At 43.5% G+C, this 17,823-nt stretch overlaps 1 protein-coding gene and 1 long non-coding RNA gene across 2 annotated transcripts; one reads left to right on the forward strand and one right to left on the reverse strand.

Moving 5' to 3' along the window:
- Nucleotides 1–207: 207 nt before the first annotated feature.
- On the reverse strand, nucleotides 208–2,282 carry LOC139565196 (uncharacterized). The gene is made up of 2 exons (XR_011672871.1): nucleotides 2,146–2,282; nucleotides 208–566 (listed from the first exon to the last, which is right to left on the reverse strand). It is a non-coding gene; the product is annotated as an uncharacterized lncRNA (long non-coding RNA).
- A 2,409-nt stretch (nucleotides 2,283–4,691) lies between these two features.
- LOC139564885 (caspase recruitment domain-containing protein 10-like) lies at nucleotides 4,692–16,319 on the forward strand. Its single transcript, XM_071384743.1, has 24 exons — nucleotides 4,692–4,873; nucleotides 7,573–7,815; nucleotides 8,326–8,463; nucleotides 8,556–8,742; nucleotides 9,062–9,200; nucleotides 9,407–9,595; nucleotides 9,703–9,822; nucleotides 10,020–10,145; nucleotides 10,470–10,640; nucleotides 10,830–10,928; nucleotides 11,494–11,530; nucleotides 12,179–12,216; nucleotides 12,491–12,579; nucleotides 12,782–12,828; nucleotides 12,946–13,075; nucleotides 13,210–13,387; nucleotides 13,487–13,610; nucleotides 13,791–14,031; nucleotides 14,257–14,323; nucleotides 14,409–14,511; nucleotides 14,617–14,775; nucleotides 14,961–15,073; nucleotides 15,695–15,810; nucleotides 15,956–16,319. The coding sequence occupies exons 1-24, from the start codon at nucleotides 4,867–4,869 to the stop codon at nucleotides 16,161–16,163; spliced, it is 3,069 nt and encodes a 1,022-aa protein (XP_071240844.1). The 5' UTR covers nucleotides 4,692–4,866; the 3' UTR covers nucleotides 16,164–16,319.
- The last annotated feature ends 1,504 nt before the right edge of the window (nucleotides 16,320–17,823 follow it).

The raw sequence follows: 17,823 nt of genomic DNA on the forward strand, positions 1-17,823 counted from the left end.
ATGCTCAATTTTTAACTGGGCTTTATGTTACAGTCTGCGTCCTGCGCTCCACAGGGCCTGATGGAAAACACAGGCAGGTCTGTGGATGTGGCTGCTCTGCTACCCATGGCTCTGTGCCCAGATCCAAGTATGGTGTTCCGTGGTTAGCAGAGAGTGTCAGAGTTGTATGTATAGGTGGCAGGGAAGTCAGGCACAGGAGAATCAAACTTAAGGTAATGGAGTTGTTTAATAACAATAAATAAAATATAACTCCAAAACTATAATAACAATAAAACAAAGTCGGTACGAGGACCCGTTGCGCACCAATACAAACACGAAACTGAACATCAAACAATCTCTGACAAAGACATGAGGGGAAACAGATGGTTTAATACACAACAGGTAATGAGTGGGATTGAAACCAGGTGTGTAGGAAGACAAGACAAAACCAATGGAAAATGAAAAATGGATCAATGATGGCTAGAAGACCGGTGACGTCGACCGCCAATCACCGCCCGAACAAGGAGAGGCTTCGACTTCGGCAGAAGTCGTGACAGAGAGGGAATATCCTGGAATGGTTACTAGATCTACAAAACACAATGGGCTGAGTTTAATAGTGTTCGATGGTTTTTATGACTGAAAAATGTATTTATAGTGAGAACCATGGAAGGAGAGTGATTGAAGTTGATCTTCTCTCTTTGTCAATTTGAAGTGCAGTATGTTCCCAGATCACGATTTATTCTTTCACTCTTTAGTGTTAAGTCTCATACTGTATACCCATATTGACCAGCTCATCTCATTAACACTGATTAACATTTGTGATGATAATCGTCAATCCTAAAACTGGCTATCCACGACACATGTAGACAGTGGAGTTGGAGTATGACCTCTGATGTCTGGAGCATTGAGGAACAGACTCTGTTTAGGTAACACACACACACTCAGACATACATAGACACACGCGCACACACAGCAGCAAGACATTTCACCTCGAGGTGGGTTTCTGCACATAGTGCACAGCTGTCTTTTTTGCCAGTAGTTGGACATATACATTATACAACATTGTTCAGATGACTTTTGGTCTTCACTGAAATGTTTTATATTTAATTGTATCCTTTCATCCATTTTTGGTTTTAAACAATTTAACATTGGCTGGCTCAGAGTCTCTGATCCGTGGCCTTTATACTTCAATTGGCAGCTGGCAGCTTCTTAATAGTGCTTTGGTGATTGACCAGTTCATTCAAACACTGTTCTAAAGGAGCCACTGTTCTAATGGAAGTTATATGACCTACACACACAAAACAAAATATATATAGTGCAAAATAAGGGTTCTTTGGCTTTTAACCATAGCGGATCCCTTTTTGGTGCTATATATAACCTTTTTTTAAGGTTCTATACAGAACCATACTCATATATAGCACCAAAAAGAGTTTCGCTATGGTTATAACCCTTTTTGGTGCTAGATAGAACCCTTTTTAATGGTTCTTTATAGAACCTTTATGGTGAATAGTTATATAAAGAACCTTTCTCAATCTCAGAGGTTCTACAAAGAACCTTTTGGATAACCATGCAAGTAAAAAAAAATCTGGTTAGGCATGTTATATTGCTAAAATTCCATAGGTGTTATTATTGTGTTATTTGACAAGTTGGATCAGGCATGCCAACTCTGGAACACCTAGTGGTCCCTGGGGGGAGAATTGAGAGCTGATTTAGTCAACAGTTCTCAGTTGACACAAGGCCATACTTGAGTGAGTCTTTCACAATACACCGTCACTGGCCATAGTCATAATTAACATGTAAAAACATAACACAACAGGTTAGATCAACTTGAATGATTCTCTCACTCATGGTAAAACCACACCACAAAATATTCAAATTAACTGACACCCCTACATTTTATTTATCACAAAAAGATGAACAAACCCTTTTCTGAACTGCAAATAACCATTAAAGGGCACAAACCCTTACCAAATAATCCTTGAGGAAACCTATTTTCTAAGTGTGTAACCCTGTATTTTTTTTATTTTATTCACCACAGGGTTTGAACTTGTTGCCAAAAAAGTGGACTGAACTTATTTGTGTGAAGTATATCTGTGTTTTGTAATTGCTGGCTAGGCAGCCGTTGACAAAGCAAAACAAAGAAGCTGCCAAGTGACAGTCACTCACCCCTCAGCAAACATCCTGTTTCCTCTGAGCTTGTGAGACCTGCCCAATCATAAAAAAAACTATACAGACTATAATTGTTACTAATTATAGGACTTAGGAAATAATGTGGGTTAAGTGAGAGTGCTAAGCTATTTCACAGTGCTGTGTTCTCTCACTCCAACTTTTATAGACGTCTAGAAATACAGGGGGGGCAGCACGGGATTTTGAGAAACTCCTGCTCCTTTCCTGTTTACTCTCAGTGCTTCCACTGTTAGGCACGCATGCCTTAGTGAAGTGCATTGGCGTTTTTTGAGGAGCAGCCACTGTGTCTCCAGGAAGTCATTATTTTTCTGACTGACTGAGCTTGGTGACAGCCAGAAGGCTAGAAGCTGCTGTGTTATCTGGACTGGAGTGAGCGGCTGCTGAGACACCTGACCATCACAGTGGGCCCTGCCCTCATCATCAGCCTCTATCTGAGAGTTAATGGCTTTTGAAAGATGTCACTACCCAGCTGACTTATTTGAATCACAAATCACTCGGGGTGAATCCATTGAAAGAGAGCCCCTCCAACTTTCGAAAACAGTGCATAATGCCCAAAGAGAGCCTCCTCTGATGGGCTGAGGAATTTTCTCTCTGTATAGATGCATCCTATTTTTCTCTCTTCTTTATTTTTCCTCTGACTTCTTTTTGTTTAAATAAAAAATTCCTAACACTCTGACACTCTGGATCCTCCTTTGTGTTGTTGCATCTTTTGTGTTGATCAAAATCTAAAACAGGAACATGCATAATCTCTTCCACATCATATGGGGACAATTAGAGGAGAATAAATTGCAGAGCAAGATTAGAATTTACTCTTTTGTTCTCTGTTTCCCCCCCAAAAGTGAGGAAAGACACATTCTTTGTGGGGACAAAGGGTTGATTCTGCTGCAGCAGAGCCGACAGTGAGGCCCGAGTCAGAGATGGGGCTGTGGGTCTACTGGGTGAAGGCCAGTGTGGTTGTGCTGGACTGGGACAACGCATTCCACCACTGCAGCACTGGGCTCTGGGGCTCTCTCAATGCCCTCTCTGTTTCTGTCACCTCAGAAATGACAAGAATGATGTCCCCTCTGGGCCTGGCCTGTGGCGGCAGTGCTTATGAATGTGAGAAGCAGGGGAGGGCTTTGAGAAAATATGAGAACGAAAAAGAGATGGGGAGGGGGAGAGGACATGCTAAAGTGGTTTCAAACATCTATTTCTGAACATTAAGGCGCCTATGAATATCTAAAAACAAAGTAATTTATGTTTTTTTGTTTGTAGGCCCCACTGCTTTGGCTTCTGTGCTGTAGGCCCTTCTTCAGTCCAGCAGCTCTGAGACACTGGTCTGCTTGTTTATTCAGGGGAGGCCCAGGGGCCGAGGGTAGCTTGACATGTTCTTTCAGTGTGTCAAGAGAAAGACACATTCGTATGTCAGGCACCCCATATTTCCTGTCTCACATTAAACCCAATATCAGTCTTAACTGTACGCAATAAGTGGGCTTATCTAAATCTCATTGCTAAGGTAGCAGCAGCCTTTCAAAAGCAATTACATAATATTGAAATGAAATGATGTGTCATTGTGTATGTAAGGCGTGTTCCCTCTATTGTAGACTGCTACAGCAGTTTTAGGAAAACTGATTCAAGATTTTGTAGTAAAAGAGAGATCATGAATGAGTCAGTGGACCAGGCCAGGGTGAGTCACATGCTGGGCAAAAGCCCCAGGGTATAGCTATCTAACAAAATATAACATAGGACAAATCTGTCCTATATATATTCAACAGAATTAATCAAATATGTAATAAAAACAACTGGTGTTATTGGTGTGAGCAATGGAACTTCCAAAGATATTGACGAAAGAAAGATAAATTAAACTGAGCAACTTTGTAAAGCAGTGGGTGGATTGCTCCACCTTGTGGAAAAGCCCTTTTCAAGCCCCTCTTCAAAAGCAGCTTTAACACCTAATTGCGTTTAAGGGAGTAAACTCTAAAAGTTCAACAGTGAAAATGACTGATCTTCATGATCTTAGATCTGTATGGCCTGTTGAAATGGAAGTTGTCCTCTAGCCTAATGATGGCTGGTTACATTTGAACTATGGTAGGCTTTCCTTTTTAACAACATTTGTTTAAAGTTAACCATACACTGTGTGCACAGGAATATCGATTTCCAAAGACCAAGAACACTTTATTGCAGGAAATTAGCTTTAACGGTCAACTTTGGGCATGAAAACGGTCCAATTCCTCCGCTTTCTCAATTTTCAAACATAAAATTTCGCCCTTGGGTTAACCGGAGATACAATATTTGGGTTGACCTGGCTTTAACCTAAAGTAGCAGGCTTAAAAGAAAATGCCTGAGAGGAGTACCACATCCGGTTTACATCAGAAAAGGAAGCCTATGTTGAATTAGCTGTATCTCTGAAACCCGGATACATCCGGTTGTTGGAAACTCCTGGTTTGGTCATCTGGAATGATCAGGACAGTTGTGAACAATTGCTGATTGGTGGAATATGGTATGTGCAGGCAATTGTGAGGAGGCGGGACTGCAAAATTGGGGAGGACTGTGATACTGCGTCCCAGGTACAACACAACCAGCTTCTCAACGCAATAGCATAGCCATACTGGAATAGTAGTTTACGTTTCTATGTACTCATTCATCCTTTTATGATTGATCAAAATGAAAAGTGGAATATCTGTCTGAGGAGTTTGCTTACAACACGATCAATCCTTGACAATGAGTGGTAAGTGGGAAATTCAGATTTCTTCTTTATTTTTAAAATGTATTTTACAGCTGACATTACAGAATTTCTTACCTGACTTTTTCAGATAAAGTTAGATGACTCAATCGGGGTGAAAAGTTGCGGCACTGAATGACACTTCGCCCTCCTTATTGTCTTGTCAGTCACAGTTATTTTTGGTATTGTAGGCTCCGTTTAAATAGTGTAGTAAATATTCATATTGCCAAGTAGTCTGAGGGGTGTTTATTTTTATTTTGAGATGTTGACACTGCTCTTGGAAAAAGTTGTTCTTGATAAAAAGCATCTCATGATATCTGTTTTCTATTGACTACATGAGTAGTCTGCATGGGCAAAAGAGAGATGACAGGAAAAATTCCACAGGACACAGATGTGTCTCGACCTGTCTGTCTATTCGCGAGGGGGGCGTGGTTATGGAGCACTTACTTACCCCTCATTGTCGGTAAATAGGTAACTTTAAAACATATATTATGTGGCTTCAGAGTTCTGCAGAAAAGGGGGGTGTCAGCTATGACACGGCATCTTAAATTGGAAAAAAAATCTATTTTGGTTATTGAACTACAGTAAGTGAAGGGGATTTACACCCGGTAACGGAATTACGGTAACGGAATTCGATCATGGGTCCCTGATCTGTACTACTAAACGTGTTGAGAGTCTCAATTGAACATGTTTTTCTTAGTCCAGGGAGTTGGCACAACTGCTCCTCAGTAGTTGAGGAGATCTTTGTCTGCTATCGCAGTAGGTTTTTAAGTGTGCGATATGAATCACACCAGTGTTTGCATTCTTGAGCTCCTAGACAGATTGAATGTCCTCCCTATCATTGTTTACGACCCACCAACCAACCTTGTGCAACACCAGGAGAAACTTGAGTAAATCATTGGTGCAGATAATGCACCATCAAATGTGTTCATAGTACTGGAAGTTAATCCTACAGCCTGGTATACAGTGCATTCGGAAAGTATTTAGACTCCTTGACTTTTTCAACATTTGGTTACATTATAGCCTTATTCTAAAATTGATTAAATATTTTTTCCCCCTCATCAATCTACACAATACCCCATAATGACAAAGCAAAAACAGGTTCTTAGAATTTTTTGCAAATGTATATAAAAAAAACTGAACTATCACACTTCCATAAGTATTCAGACCCTTTACTCAGTACTTTGTTGAAGCACATTTGGCAGTGATTACAGCCTGGAGTCTTCTTGGGTATGATGCTACAAGCTTGGCACACCTGCATTTGGGGAGTTTCTCCCAGTCTTTTCTGGAGATCCTCTCAAGCTCTGTCAGGGTGGATGGGGAGCGTCACTGCACAGCTATTTTCAGGTCTTTCCAGAGATGTTTGATCAGGTTCAAGTCTGGGCTCTGGGTGGGCCACTCAAGGACATTCAGAGACTTTTCCGAAGCCACTCCTGCGTTGTCTTGGCTGTGTGATTGGGGTCGTTGTCCTGCTGGAAAATTAACCAACAACCCAATCTGAGGTTCTTAGTGCTCTGGAGCAGGTTTTCATCAAGGATCTCTCTGTACTTTGCTCCGTTCATCTTTCTCTCGATCCTGACTAGTCTTCCATTCCCTGCTGCTGAAAAACATCCCCACAGCATGATGCTGCCACCACCGTGCTTCACCATAGGGATGGTGCCATGTTTCCTCCTGACTTGACACTTGGCATTCATGCCAAAGAGTTCAATCTTGGTTTCATTAAACCAGAGAACCTAGTTTCTCATGGTCAGAGTCCTTTAGGTGCCGTTTGGCATACTCCAAGCGGGCTGTCATATGCCTTTTACTGAGGAGTGGCTTCCATCTGGCCACTCTACCATAAATGCCTGATTGGTGGAGTGCTGCAGAGATGATTGTCCTTCTGGAAGGTTCTCCCATCTCCACAGAGGACCTCTGGAGCTCTGTCAGAGTGACCATCGAGTTCCTGGTCACCCACCTGACCAAGGCCCTTCTCCCCCGATTGCTCAATTTGGCCGTGCGGCCAGCTCTAGGAAGAGTCTTGGTGGCTCCAAACTTTTTCCATTTAAGAATGATGGAGGCCACTGTGTTCTTGGGGACCTTCAATGCTACAGAACTTTTTTGGTACCCTTTCCCAGATCTGTGCCTCGACACAATCCTATCTCGGAACTCTACGGACAATTCCTTCGACGTCATGGCTTGGTTTTTTTCTCTGACATGCACTGTCAACTGTGGGACCTTATATAGACAGGTGTTTCTTTCCAAATCATGTCCAATCAATTGAATATACCACAGGTGGACTCCAATCAAGTTGTAGAAACATCTCAGGATGCACCTGAGCTCAATTTCGAGTATCATAGCAAAGGGTCTGAATACTTACATAAGGTAAATAAGGTATTCTGTTTTTAAGCAAACATTTACCAAACCTGTTTTCAATTACTTAATACATTTTAGAATAAGGCTGTAACGTAACAAAATGTGGAAAAAGTCAAGGGGTCTGAATACTTTCCGAATGTTCTGTAATGTATATTAAATGCAAAATAATCCCCTCCAGCTTTCATTGGAGCACAGCCAGAAAAGTAAATCCTTCTGCTCCTTCTCACAATGCAGCAGACAATGGCCATAAACTGTATTATCAACATAGTTTGAGTCTGTTCTCTTTATAACACAGAATAACTTTGGCTCCTCTTTCAAACCAGTCCTGTATTAACTTGCTTCCTCTGTACCAGGCATCACAGTATGGGTGAAGGATTATGACACGGGACAGGAAGAGGGGCGGCCGGTGTCCCCGTTCTCTGAGGAGTGCTGTGAGGAGCTGTGGGACCGGGTGGAGGGGGTGAGGCACAAGCTGACCCGCATCCTGAACCCAGCCAAGCTCACCCCCTACCTGAGGCAGTGCAAGGTCATCGACGAGCAGGATGAGGATGAGGTCCTCAACTCCACCCAGTACCCACTACGTATCAGCAAGGCTGGTGAGAGAGAGGGAGGTAGAGGGAATTGGTGGGAGCGAAAAAGAGAGGGAGAATGAGAGAAAAATTATGGAAGGGAATGAGAAGAGTGTAAAAGGTAAGTGAGAGGAGGCAGGGAGAGAGGGGGTAGGTCGGAGAGAATGAGGTAAGTAGGGGTTTGTGCCGTGTGAGAAAAAGGTGGTTAGGAAGGATAGCAAGAGGGGAGTGAGAGACAGAGAGAGGGGAGACGGGTATGAGTAACGAGACAGGAGATTGAGATGAAAGGAATGAAGGAGTGGCCACTAGCTAGGTAAAGGAGAGGGGGAGGTAGACAGATGGGGAGTGAAAAAGACGGGAAGAGAGGAAGAAACAGAGAGATGAGGTTAGAGAGGTGACAAAGAATGACAAAGGGATTACCTGGAATGTGAGTAGCTTTCAGACTTGTGTCAGTACAGTACTTACAGTGTCTCCATCTTCAGGATGTATTGTCGTCTTCATCTTATAAACTTTAATGATGTCATAACTGTTAATCAGGACGTTTGATTGACATCCTGCATGGGCGGGGCCAGCGTGGCCTGCAGGCCTTCATGGAGTCTTTGGAGTTCTACCACCCCGAGCAATACACTCAGCTCACTGGACAACAGCCCACCCAGCGCTGCTCCATCATCTTGGGTAAGGATTTGTCCCCAAATATCCCCCTTCCACTCCTGTATGACCAGTGTTCCCCCGTCCCTCATTTACCTCCACTGCTGTGTCCCCCCCAGATGAGGAGGGTCCAGAGGGCCTGACTCAGTTCCTGCTGCTTGAGGTGCGTAAGCTGAGGGAGCAGCTGCGGGGGAGCCGCGTGTGTGAGCGCCGCCTGTCCCAGCGTTGCCGTGTGGCCGAGGAGGAGCGCAGCCGGGCTGAACGCAAGACACTGGACCTACGACATGACCGGCTGCAGATGGAGAGGTACACCACACGGAACCACACATACAGGGCTTAAAGCACTGTGAGACAAATGACAGTATGAGAAGCATTAAAGTTTGATTCATTGAACTACACAGGTAAAACCACACAAACATCTGGTTGTTATCCACAGGGCCCAACAATGTGCACTACACCCAAGGTGAATGACAGTATTTAGACCGGAATTTGAAACATCGAGAATGATATACATAAACTACATTCATGATGAGCCATGGTCCATGGCTGTCATACATTTCTTTAATAGGGATGTACAGTTTCTATGTCCAGTGTACTGAGAGCTGGCTGAATGTGTCTCCCACAGGCTGCGTCAGGACTGGGAGGCAGGCAGCAGGGAGCTGGGCCGGCTGAAGGACAGACACCTGGAACAGGCTGTGAAATACTCTCGTGCCCTGGAGGATCAGGCCAAGGCCTCCGCACGTGAGAGAGAGCTACTGGAACAGGTATAGAGAGGAGAAGGGGACAAGGGGTCTGATGGGTTGTTGAAGGAGAGGGATGGTGACTGGGACAGAAGAAAGCAGCTGGAGAAAGATAAAAGGATGGATGGAGGTATAAATTTTTTTGAAAGAGCTGTTGGGACATGCCTTTATAGGAAGCCTTTTCCCTGGTAGGATTCCCTTGTAATACTCTTACTCAACCTTTTCTACAGATGGAGCAGCTGAAGACCAGACTGATGGAGGCAGAGAAAGAGACTGACAGTAGTCCTGTCTCTATGGCGCCAGTCAGAAGGAACAGCAGTGTCACCCATCGCACGAACGGCACCCCCGCTGTTCCCGAGAAGAGGGAGAAGCCAGTACAGCACATTGACATTAATAAGTCAGGTCACATTGAAACACAGGTCAGAGCCACCACTCAGAGTGAATCTGATTCACCCTCTGAGTTGTTGATGTTTTCCCGCTCCGACGGTGCTGCTCTAACTCTTGTATTGTTCCGTTTTGACCTCAGGCTCTGTTGGACATCCTGAAGCAGGACCGCAGGGAGGCAGCAGAGCAGAGACACGAGCTGTGTGGCAACATCGCCAGACTACAGGGAGAGCTGGAGAGCTCTGAGGATTTCAGGGACAAGGTGAGAGCAGAGAAAGGGCCTATTCACGCCATTCTGTCCCGTGATTCACTCTCAGAAGTCACTGAGCTGATGACAATTTTTCAAGTTGTCTTTGTTAAGGTTTCATAACGTGTTAAAACATGCCTCTTGTATATCAACACAATTGTATTATTCTGTCTTTGATGGTATGGTGTGGTGTGTTGTGTTGTGTTGTGAAGCTGGAGTCTCAGTGTGAGCAGCTGCAGCTGAAGGTGAGGACTCTCCAGCTGGACTGGGAGACGGAACAGAAAAGGAGCATTTCCTACTTCAACCAGATTATGGAGCTGGAGAAGGAGAGGGACCAGGTCAGTAGGTCTGAGTAGGGATATGGGTTAGAATCAAGTAATCAATGTATGGTAAGGTTTTTGTTTCTGTTGGTTTAAATTGTTCATGGCTGTTTGGAAACTGAATGCACATGCACAGAGGAAACATGAGGCCTTTTTGCTGGATAATATAAGGCCCTTCTCTGTATAGTTGCCCCATTACTCACCGTAATACATAATTTTTGTCTAGTCACGCAGGTGTTTCCACTACTCAGTATCTCCCCCACTCAGTGTCTGTCTGTCTCCTCATAACTCATCTCTCTGGCACGTTCTCTCCTCCTCCCTCTGATACTGTAAATCCTTCAGGCTCTGCGCAGTCGAGACAGCCTGCAGTTGGAGTATACTGACTGCCTATTGGACAAGAACCGCCTGCGTAAACGCATCGCAGAGCTTCAGGCCAATCTAGAGCAGCAGCAGAGAGAGCTGGAGAAAGAGAAGGACAGGAGCAGGGAGCAGAGTTCCCCCTGTATGCACTGTGTGAGTCTCAGCTACTGTATGTACACACATTCTGTGTACACACTTTTGATTATACTTGCACAACACAAGTGTGTTTTCCCTATTCTGTCAGACAGACAGTTTCACACACTCACAGAAATATGATAATCAAATTACAGTGTGGACCTGTTAGCCTTCTCCTGTACTCTTCTAATGTGATTGTCTCTCTAGTCTCACCTGTCTCTGTGCAGCGAGGACCAGTGCTACGGGCCCTGCTGCTCCCTAGACCTCAGCCCTCTGCCCAACGGCACTCACCAGCTGCTCTGCAAGGTCAGAGTTCATCGCCATCTTATCATCTTCATTGGCAGCAGCTAGAATATTAGCAACATTATAGTATTACCATCAACAGTAGCCACAACATTTATCTCTTCATAATCATGTAATAAATAGTCCTTGAGAAGTGTGGCAGTGTTGCTGTCCAACCCGTCTTTTCATTTGATTCATTCACAGACTTAAGTAGGTACCATTGAGCTGATCCCCATAATAATAATGATCATTTTACTTGGCATGATTATTCATGGTCTACTTACAGAGAATATTATTTTTTAGATCAGGGTGAAGCAACTCATGTGTGCTAATTAGGTCACATTGTTGTTTTGCATAGAGTTAGAGATATGATGTTTTATGTATTGTTTATTTCACTTTTGTTTTTTACCTACTTCACTTGCTTTGGCAATGTTAACATATGTTTCCCATGCCAATAAAGCCCCTTGAATTGAATTGAATTGATGTTGCCAGAGAGGAATTTGTGTAACTGTCAGCATGTTGGTACCTGTAGAATACCTTTCAGTCAACAGATGTTGATGATGTCTCTGTTTTCATTTCTGTGTCACAGTCTCCCTCTACAGACCAAACCCATGACCACTCCGAAGGTAAGCCTATATTTCAATTCAAATCAAATCAAATGTTATTTGTCACATGCACCGAATACAACAGACTTGCAGTAAAATTCTTACTTACAAGCCCTTAACTAACAATGCAGTTTTAAGAAAAATACCAACAAAAATATGAAATAAAAGTAACAAATAATTAAAGAGCAGCAGTAAAATAACAATAGCGAGGCTATATACTGGGGGTAGAGTTGAGATGAATGCAGTGGTTCCCAACCAGGGGTACTTGGCCTATCCAAAGGGGGTACTTGAGAAGACTCATAAGACCATAGGCTTACTGGTAAATGCACACGAGGGGTACTTTAAGGGTACTCTGGGCAGAGCAAAATATACTTGGTGGTACAGTAACGGGAAAAGGCTGGGAACCACTGGATTAGGGGATTGGGGTTTTGCAAGGATAGCATTGAAGAAAAGAGCATTCCTGAGTTGATCCCTCTTTTTTTCATGTTTGCTTTATTTATTCTACATTTTTACATCACTGTAGCTGATGAAGGATAAACCTTGTATTTGAACTACTGTTTGAATAAGACATGATAGAAATAGGCATGGCCAGAACAAATGTTGTTTTTTTTGACAACTTTGATGAGAGAGGATAGGCATAGACTTCTAAATACATTATTTTGTCTGCAGGTTCCCGCTCAAACTCAGAGGAGAATCTCTTGACACCAGTGAGTTGTTGAATTACTCCACAACACTTTGTGACATGCCAACATATCAAAGCATCATGTCTCATCTAGCATTCATCTGTATTATATTAACAAATGTATTTTTCTCACTGAATAGTGTAGCTGTGAATACACACAGTATATGTGGATTGTTGAATAATTCATCAACTTTTTCAAGTTGTCAAGGAGACAATGAATAGGTTTAAATTGTGGGCCTGCATCGATGCTTTAGTCATTCTCTATTTCCCTTTTTGTTTGTGTCCTGTGTGTTTTACAGACAGTGGACAGTGAGAGGGATGTTAACAGGCTCTCCATCTTCCCCTTCCCTCCCTGTATGAACTCCATCAACCGCAGGGTCAACATAGAGTATGTCATACCCATAGAATTAGGAAATATAATAATTATTAATTTAATAGGATATCTATGGTCATACCATAGGTGATCAACTTTTACATTATTCTCTGATATGGAGATATCACTCTCTTAAATCCCATGTTATGCTGTACATGCATTTAAAACTAAATAAATTATGATGAAAACTCCTCTGTTTTTTTTTATCCCTTTACAGGTTTGACCTGGACTCCTGGGGCAGTGATGAGAATGAGAACCTCACAGGTTTGGTTCAGTTCAGTACATCCCTCCTGTCTGTCTAAGTCTGTAGCTACTTGTAATACCTGTAACCCCGGCTAAGTATAGATGTGTGTAGTGATGTCTCATTATGTTGTGTTTCAGGAGTCCAGAGTGAGGTCTCCCTGTCAAACTCCTGTAGCTCCCTGCATTCTCACCTCTTCCCCCCTGACCTCGTCAACCTGCCCCCTGTCCCCCCTGTCCCACCCCACAAACCCAACTACAGCAGTCTCGGGTATGTCTCCATCTCTTTGGCAGCTAATCCAACGTAGTGTAGGTACACTTGCTAACCCTTTATGGTGTGAGATATAATCTTAACTGTATACTGATAAGTGTAATTACCATCTCTCTTTCCACTTCCTCTTTCAGTTTCGTGCCCCTGTCCCCCGTACCTAGTCCCCCCACTACGCCCAAAAGAGGAAGAGGCAGCCTGGCAGATGACATCACCATCATTGGGGGCAACCGCACAGGCATCTTTGTTAGCAGCATCAGAGCTGGTTCTCCTGCTGAGCAGTGTGGTCTGAAGGAGGGCAGTGAGTTACTGGAGGTGAGAAACAAAGGCATACAGACAGATGGACAGGCAAACAGATAGTAGAAAAACAGCCACACAGGCCTTAGTATAACAGTCTCTCTCCTCCCTGCCCAGCTGGAGAAGGTTCTGTTTGGTGGGGGCAGTGTGCTGATGGGCCAGTGCACTGGAGAGGTGGCCCACTTCTCTCTGCAGTGGTGGACAGAGCCCTCTTCTCTCAAACACCAGACCAACACAGAGGGTGAAGTTCTGAGACAGCTTTTACAGTTGTTTTCCTTGACTGATGTGCTTTTCCAGTACAGTACACCTTTATAGTGTATGGTCTTGGCCTTTATCCAGGCGTCAGGCTGTTTATAGAACAAAAAAAGATAAAAGAATAGAGTATGTGTAACTAACTGCCTACCCCTTTTCCTCTTCTCAGCCTACTCCAAGTTATGTGCCCAGCTCCCTTCTCCTACCTTCTACGGTGCTGACTCCTTCTACGTGCGCGTCAACCTGGACCTGGACCCTCATAGCGACCTGCCCTGCCTGGGGGTGCGCTGTGATGACATAATACACGTCACTGACACCCGTTACAATGGGAAGTACCAGTGGCGCTGCACCCTGGTGAACCCCCGCACAGGCAAGCCCTTGCAGGCGGGGGTCATGCCCAATTACAACCGGTAAGGGAGAGGTGCCATGTACTGTAATAATACCTTTGTGACAGAGTTCAAATGAACATGTTATATAATGTAAGACATTTTAATAAGCATGAGAAGAAGATTACACGTTCCATTAATCTATAACAGAGAGTTGTGCAAATGTTTAGCTTTGTTAGACTGCACTCACAAACTGCATGGGACACGTAGTGATAAATGTGTGTCCCCCTAAATATTTCTCTATCTCAGAGCCCAGCAGCTGTTATTGGTGAGGTTACGTACCATAGCCCTGGAGCAGAAGGATTTCAAGAAGAAAGTAAGTCTCCTCTTGTCCCTACTGTGTGTGAATCTCTGGTAACCAAGGGTAACCAGACTACTGATTCCTCCATTCCTCACTGTAGGTATCCAAGAAGGGCTCTGAGCGTGTGCGATTGGTCAAGGCTGTGTCCCCCAGCTGTCGTGGGATTGGTTCCACCCCACAGGTCCTTTACACACTCCGTAACCGTAAGCTCCTCCCATATGACTTTATTGATCTTTTTGTTTGTCCTTTGAAGACTATAGTAAGATAAAAATGCATGAACCTAAATGTGTGTGTGTGTCTTTGCTCAGGTCATGAGGAGCACCTGATTCCTTACAGTATGGTCCAGCCAATACAGGTCAAGACCAAACGGCCTGTCATCTTCTCCCCCTCCCTACTCTCTCGCGGCCTCATAGAGAGACTGCTTCAGCCAGCAGAGTCTGGACTGGACTTCAACACCTGCCAACCAGGTACACACACACACACATGCATGCAGACACACACATGGTTATTTACATACTGTCACTACACACTCAAATTTCAGAAGCACTAGTTGCATGATTGTTGTCCTTCTTGCATGGTCGGCTGTGTTTAAAAGTAATTACTTGTAGATATGTTGTCTCTCTACCGCTTCTCATGGAGTGATGTATTTCAGAGCCAATCCAGGCCACAGAGAGAAATGACAAGAGTGTTTTCCTGCTAGATGCTTCCACCCCAGAGCAGGCTCTTGGAATCAGTCTGCAGTCTATTCAGGATGTAATAAGCCAGGTATAGACTCTTTCATTCATTTGCTCTCTCTCTCACACACACACAAACAAACACTTCCCATGGGGCAAAAACTGGTTGTGTCAATTTGTATTTTTTATTTAACCTTTATTTAACTAGGCAAGTCGGTCAAGAATAAATTCTTATTTACAATGACGGACTACCCCGGCCAAACCCTCCTCTAACCCGAACGACGCTGGGCCAATTGTGCACCACCCTATGGGACTCCCGATCACGGCCGGTTGTTATACAACCTGTAATCTAACCAGGGTCTGTAGTGAAGCCTCTAGCACTGAGATGCAGTGCCTTAGACCGCTGTGCCACTTGGGAGCCCCAAAATGTTGCTTCCACGATATTTCAACAAGAAAATGTCATGTAATGATGTTTAATCGACGTGGAAAACTGATTGGATTTGAAAAAAGGCATCAACATAAGGGATTTTTTTTTTTTTTCATCAAAGATTTGATCTAAATCGAATGACATGGTGACATTTTTTGTTGATTTCACATTGAATTCATGTTAGTTGACAACTACACCTAATGTAAATCAAAACTACATGTTGAACTGATGTCTGTGCCCAGTGGGTTACCTTTCCCATATCGGTTTCTGTGTCTTGTCTCTCAGGACAAGCACTGTCTGTTGGAGCTGGGCCTGAGTAGTGTGGAGGGCCTTCTGAGGCAGGGGGTCTACCCAATCGTCATTAATATCCGACCCAAGAACAAAAAACACAAGAAGCTAAAGTAAGTGCCTGACTGACTATCTGTATTTGTGTGTGTTTACAAGACACTTTTAGATCATAAGTTATTCTATTTTTGTAGTTGTATGTTCTCTAATCCAATTTATAAACAGTAATTACAAAGTCTATCTATTTTGCCCCATTGACAGGAAGTTGCTGACCGGGCGAGGGGAGGATGGCGTGATGGAGGAGGTGTGTCAGGCGGACGAGCAGCAGCTGGAGACCCTGCCCCTGCTCTACCACACTTTGGAACCTAGCACCTGGAGCTGCACCGAGGATCTGCTTCTAGCCATACGCAATGTCATCCACAGCCAGCAGAAAGCACTGCTGTGGGTTGAGTTGGAAAGGCTCCAATAGATCCCAATGTTATCGCCCAGTTTTATTGTTTTACTAAGCTAAATTTGATACAATTAAAGATACATTTCACACACACCCATTTAGATACCTAGGTCTACCACAGTAAATTTTGAAGTTTCATGTTCATATGATGAATTAAACCTTACAAGCTCAGTAGTAACGTGTCTTTATGCTTTAATGTTGTATTTCTTGTCTACCTATGCTAAACATCAGCATTAAACAACCTTCATTAGTTAACAGAGCATATTTTTTTATTCTTGAATAATTTATAATAATACATGGAATTTGTATAGCGCTTTTCTAACACCCAAAGACAATAATATTAGTATTTGGGGTTTGCCTACATTTGCCTTTGGTCACTAGTCACAATACAATAGCTTTTGAAAGTTCTTATAAAAATAAAATGCATAAACTGCTTTATGGTTAGGAAAAACTTTGGCCTTTAGAATGTTGCTTTCAAGACAACTGGAAACTCGGAAAAACGAGAGCTTAAAGGCGCTGCATGGTCAATACGTCATCTGCATTGACCATACAGTATTTACTGCAATGCGGCCTCCGCAGTCAGCGCAAACATATTTTTGGCGCTTTGCAGAGCAGCCCAGAGCTGTTGTGAAGAAAGTTGTGAAGAAAGTGCGTTTGTGTATATCTAGGACCCCCCCGTCTCTCATCTACTGTCAACCAATCAACCCTCCACTCAATTTGACCTCTGCATGCCTCTGGAGACTCCGGAATTGCGTCACACCATCCATACGGCACCTCAGACCACATTTACGATAAAGCATGTGATAGCGCAGCCGTATAATAATGCCGAGGTCAAAACAACTGGGAACTCGGAAAAATACGAGGTCAAATCATGACATCAGTGATCCTAAGGTTGGAAAGTCGGAGCTCTAGAAAGTCCCCCCTCGTTCACGAGATGGAATTCCGAGTTGGATGACCGTTCAAATCGATTTTTCCCGTCGGAGCTCGTTTTTTCCGAGTTCCCAGTTGTTTCCAACGGATTGAAGTCGGAAGTTAGAGATTTCCGAGTTACCAGTTTTGAACACCGCATAACTCAAGACATTTTTCATTAATGTTGACGTTTTTGCTAAGGAGATTTTAGTCGCGCAATTTTGCATTTGACTAGGATATTTGGTGCAGTATTTCTCAAGTGACTTGGTTCAATAAAAAAACTAAAAAGGGAATAAATATGCATGAGGACGAGTCGTTTCTCATTCAAACGGCACATCGTTGAAGTATCCCTACTGTTGACCAATCGCCGACGACGGGGCGTAGACTTCATCGACCGACTTCCGCTTGCCTCGAGAGAAAATAATGGTGTGCCTGAACTGATGAAAAAAAACATGCTGATGTCCAAAACAAACAAAAACGTCACAAAATGTCATCATAATATATGCACGAACTGTTCCGTCTGGGAAGCATGCGGACGCCACTAGGCAACAAAAGAGAAAAACAACAACATGAGGAAATGTCACATAACAAGAGGGTATAAATAAGCAGTCAAATGAGGCTGATATTTTGAGGTCAGTCTTATGATACAGATAATACGTTGTGTTCTGGAAAAGGTATGATGAAGAGAAGAGAGTGAATGCATTGATTATACTTATTATTATCTCATTCGGGAGCTGACTGTAAACCAAAGATGAGAAATGACTAGGTT

The sequence above is a fragment of the Salvelinus alpinus genome, chromosome 36, assembly GCF_045679555.1.
Source record: "Salvelinus alpinus chromosome 36, SLU_Salpinus.1, whole genome shotgun sequence".
Classification (NCBI taxonomy): Eukaryota; Metazoa; Chordata; class Actinopteri; order Salmoniformes; family Salmonidae; genus Salvelinus; species Salvelinus alpinus.

Bases quoted from the DNA above. Each gene is read 5' to 3' on its own strand.
- LOC139564885 (XM_071384743.1), top strand. The intron at 9,823-10,019 runs GTGAGAGCAGAG...TGTGTTGTGAAG, and splicing joins CTGAGGATTTCAGGGACAAG to CTGGAGTCTCAGTGTGAGCA. The intron at 13,388-13,486 runs GTGAGAAACAAA...CTCCCTGCCCAG, and splicing joins AGGGCAGTGAGTTACTGGAG to CTGGAGAAGGTTCTGTTTGG.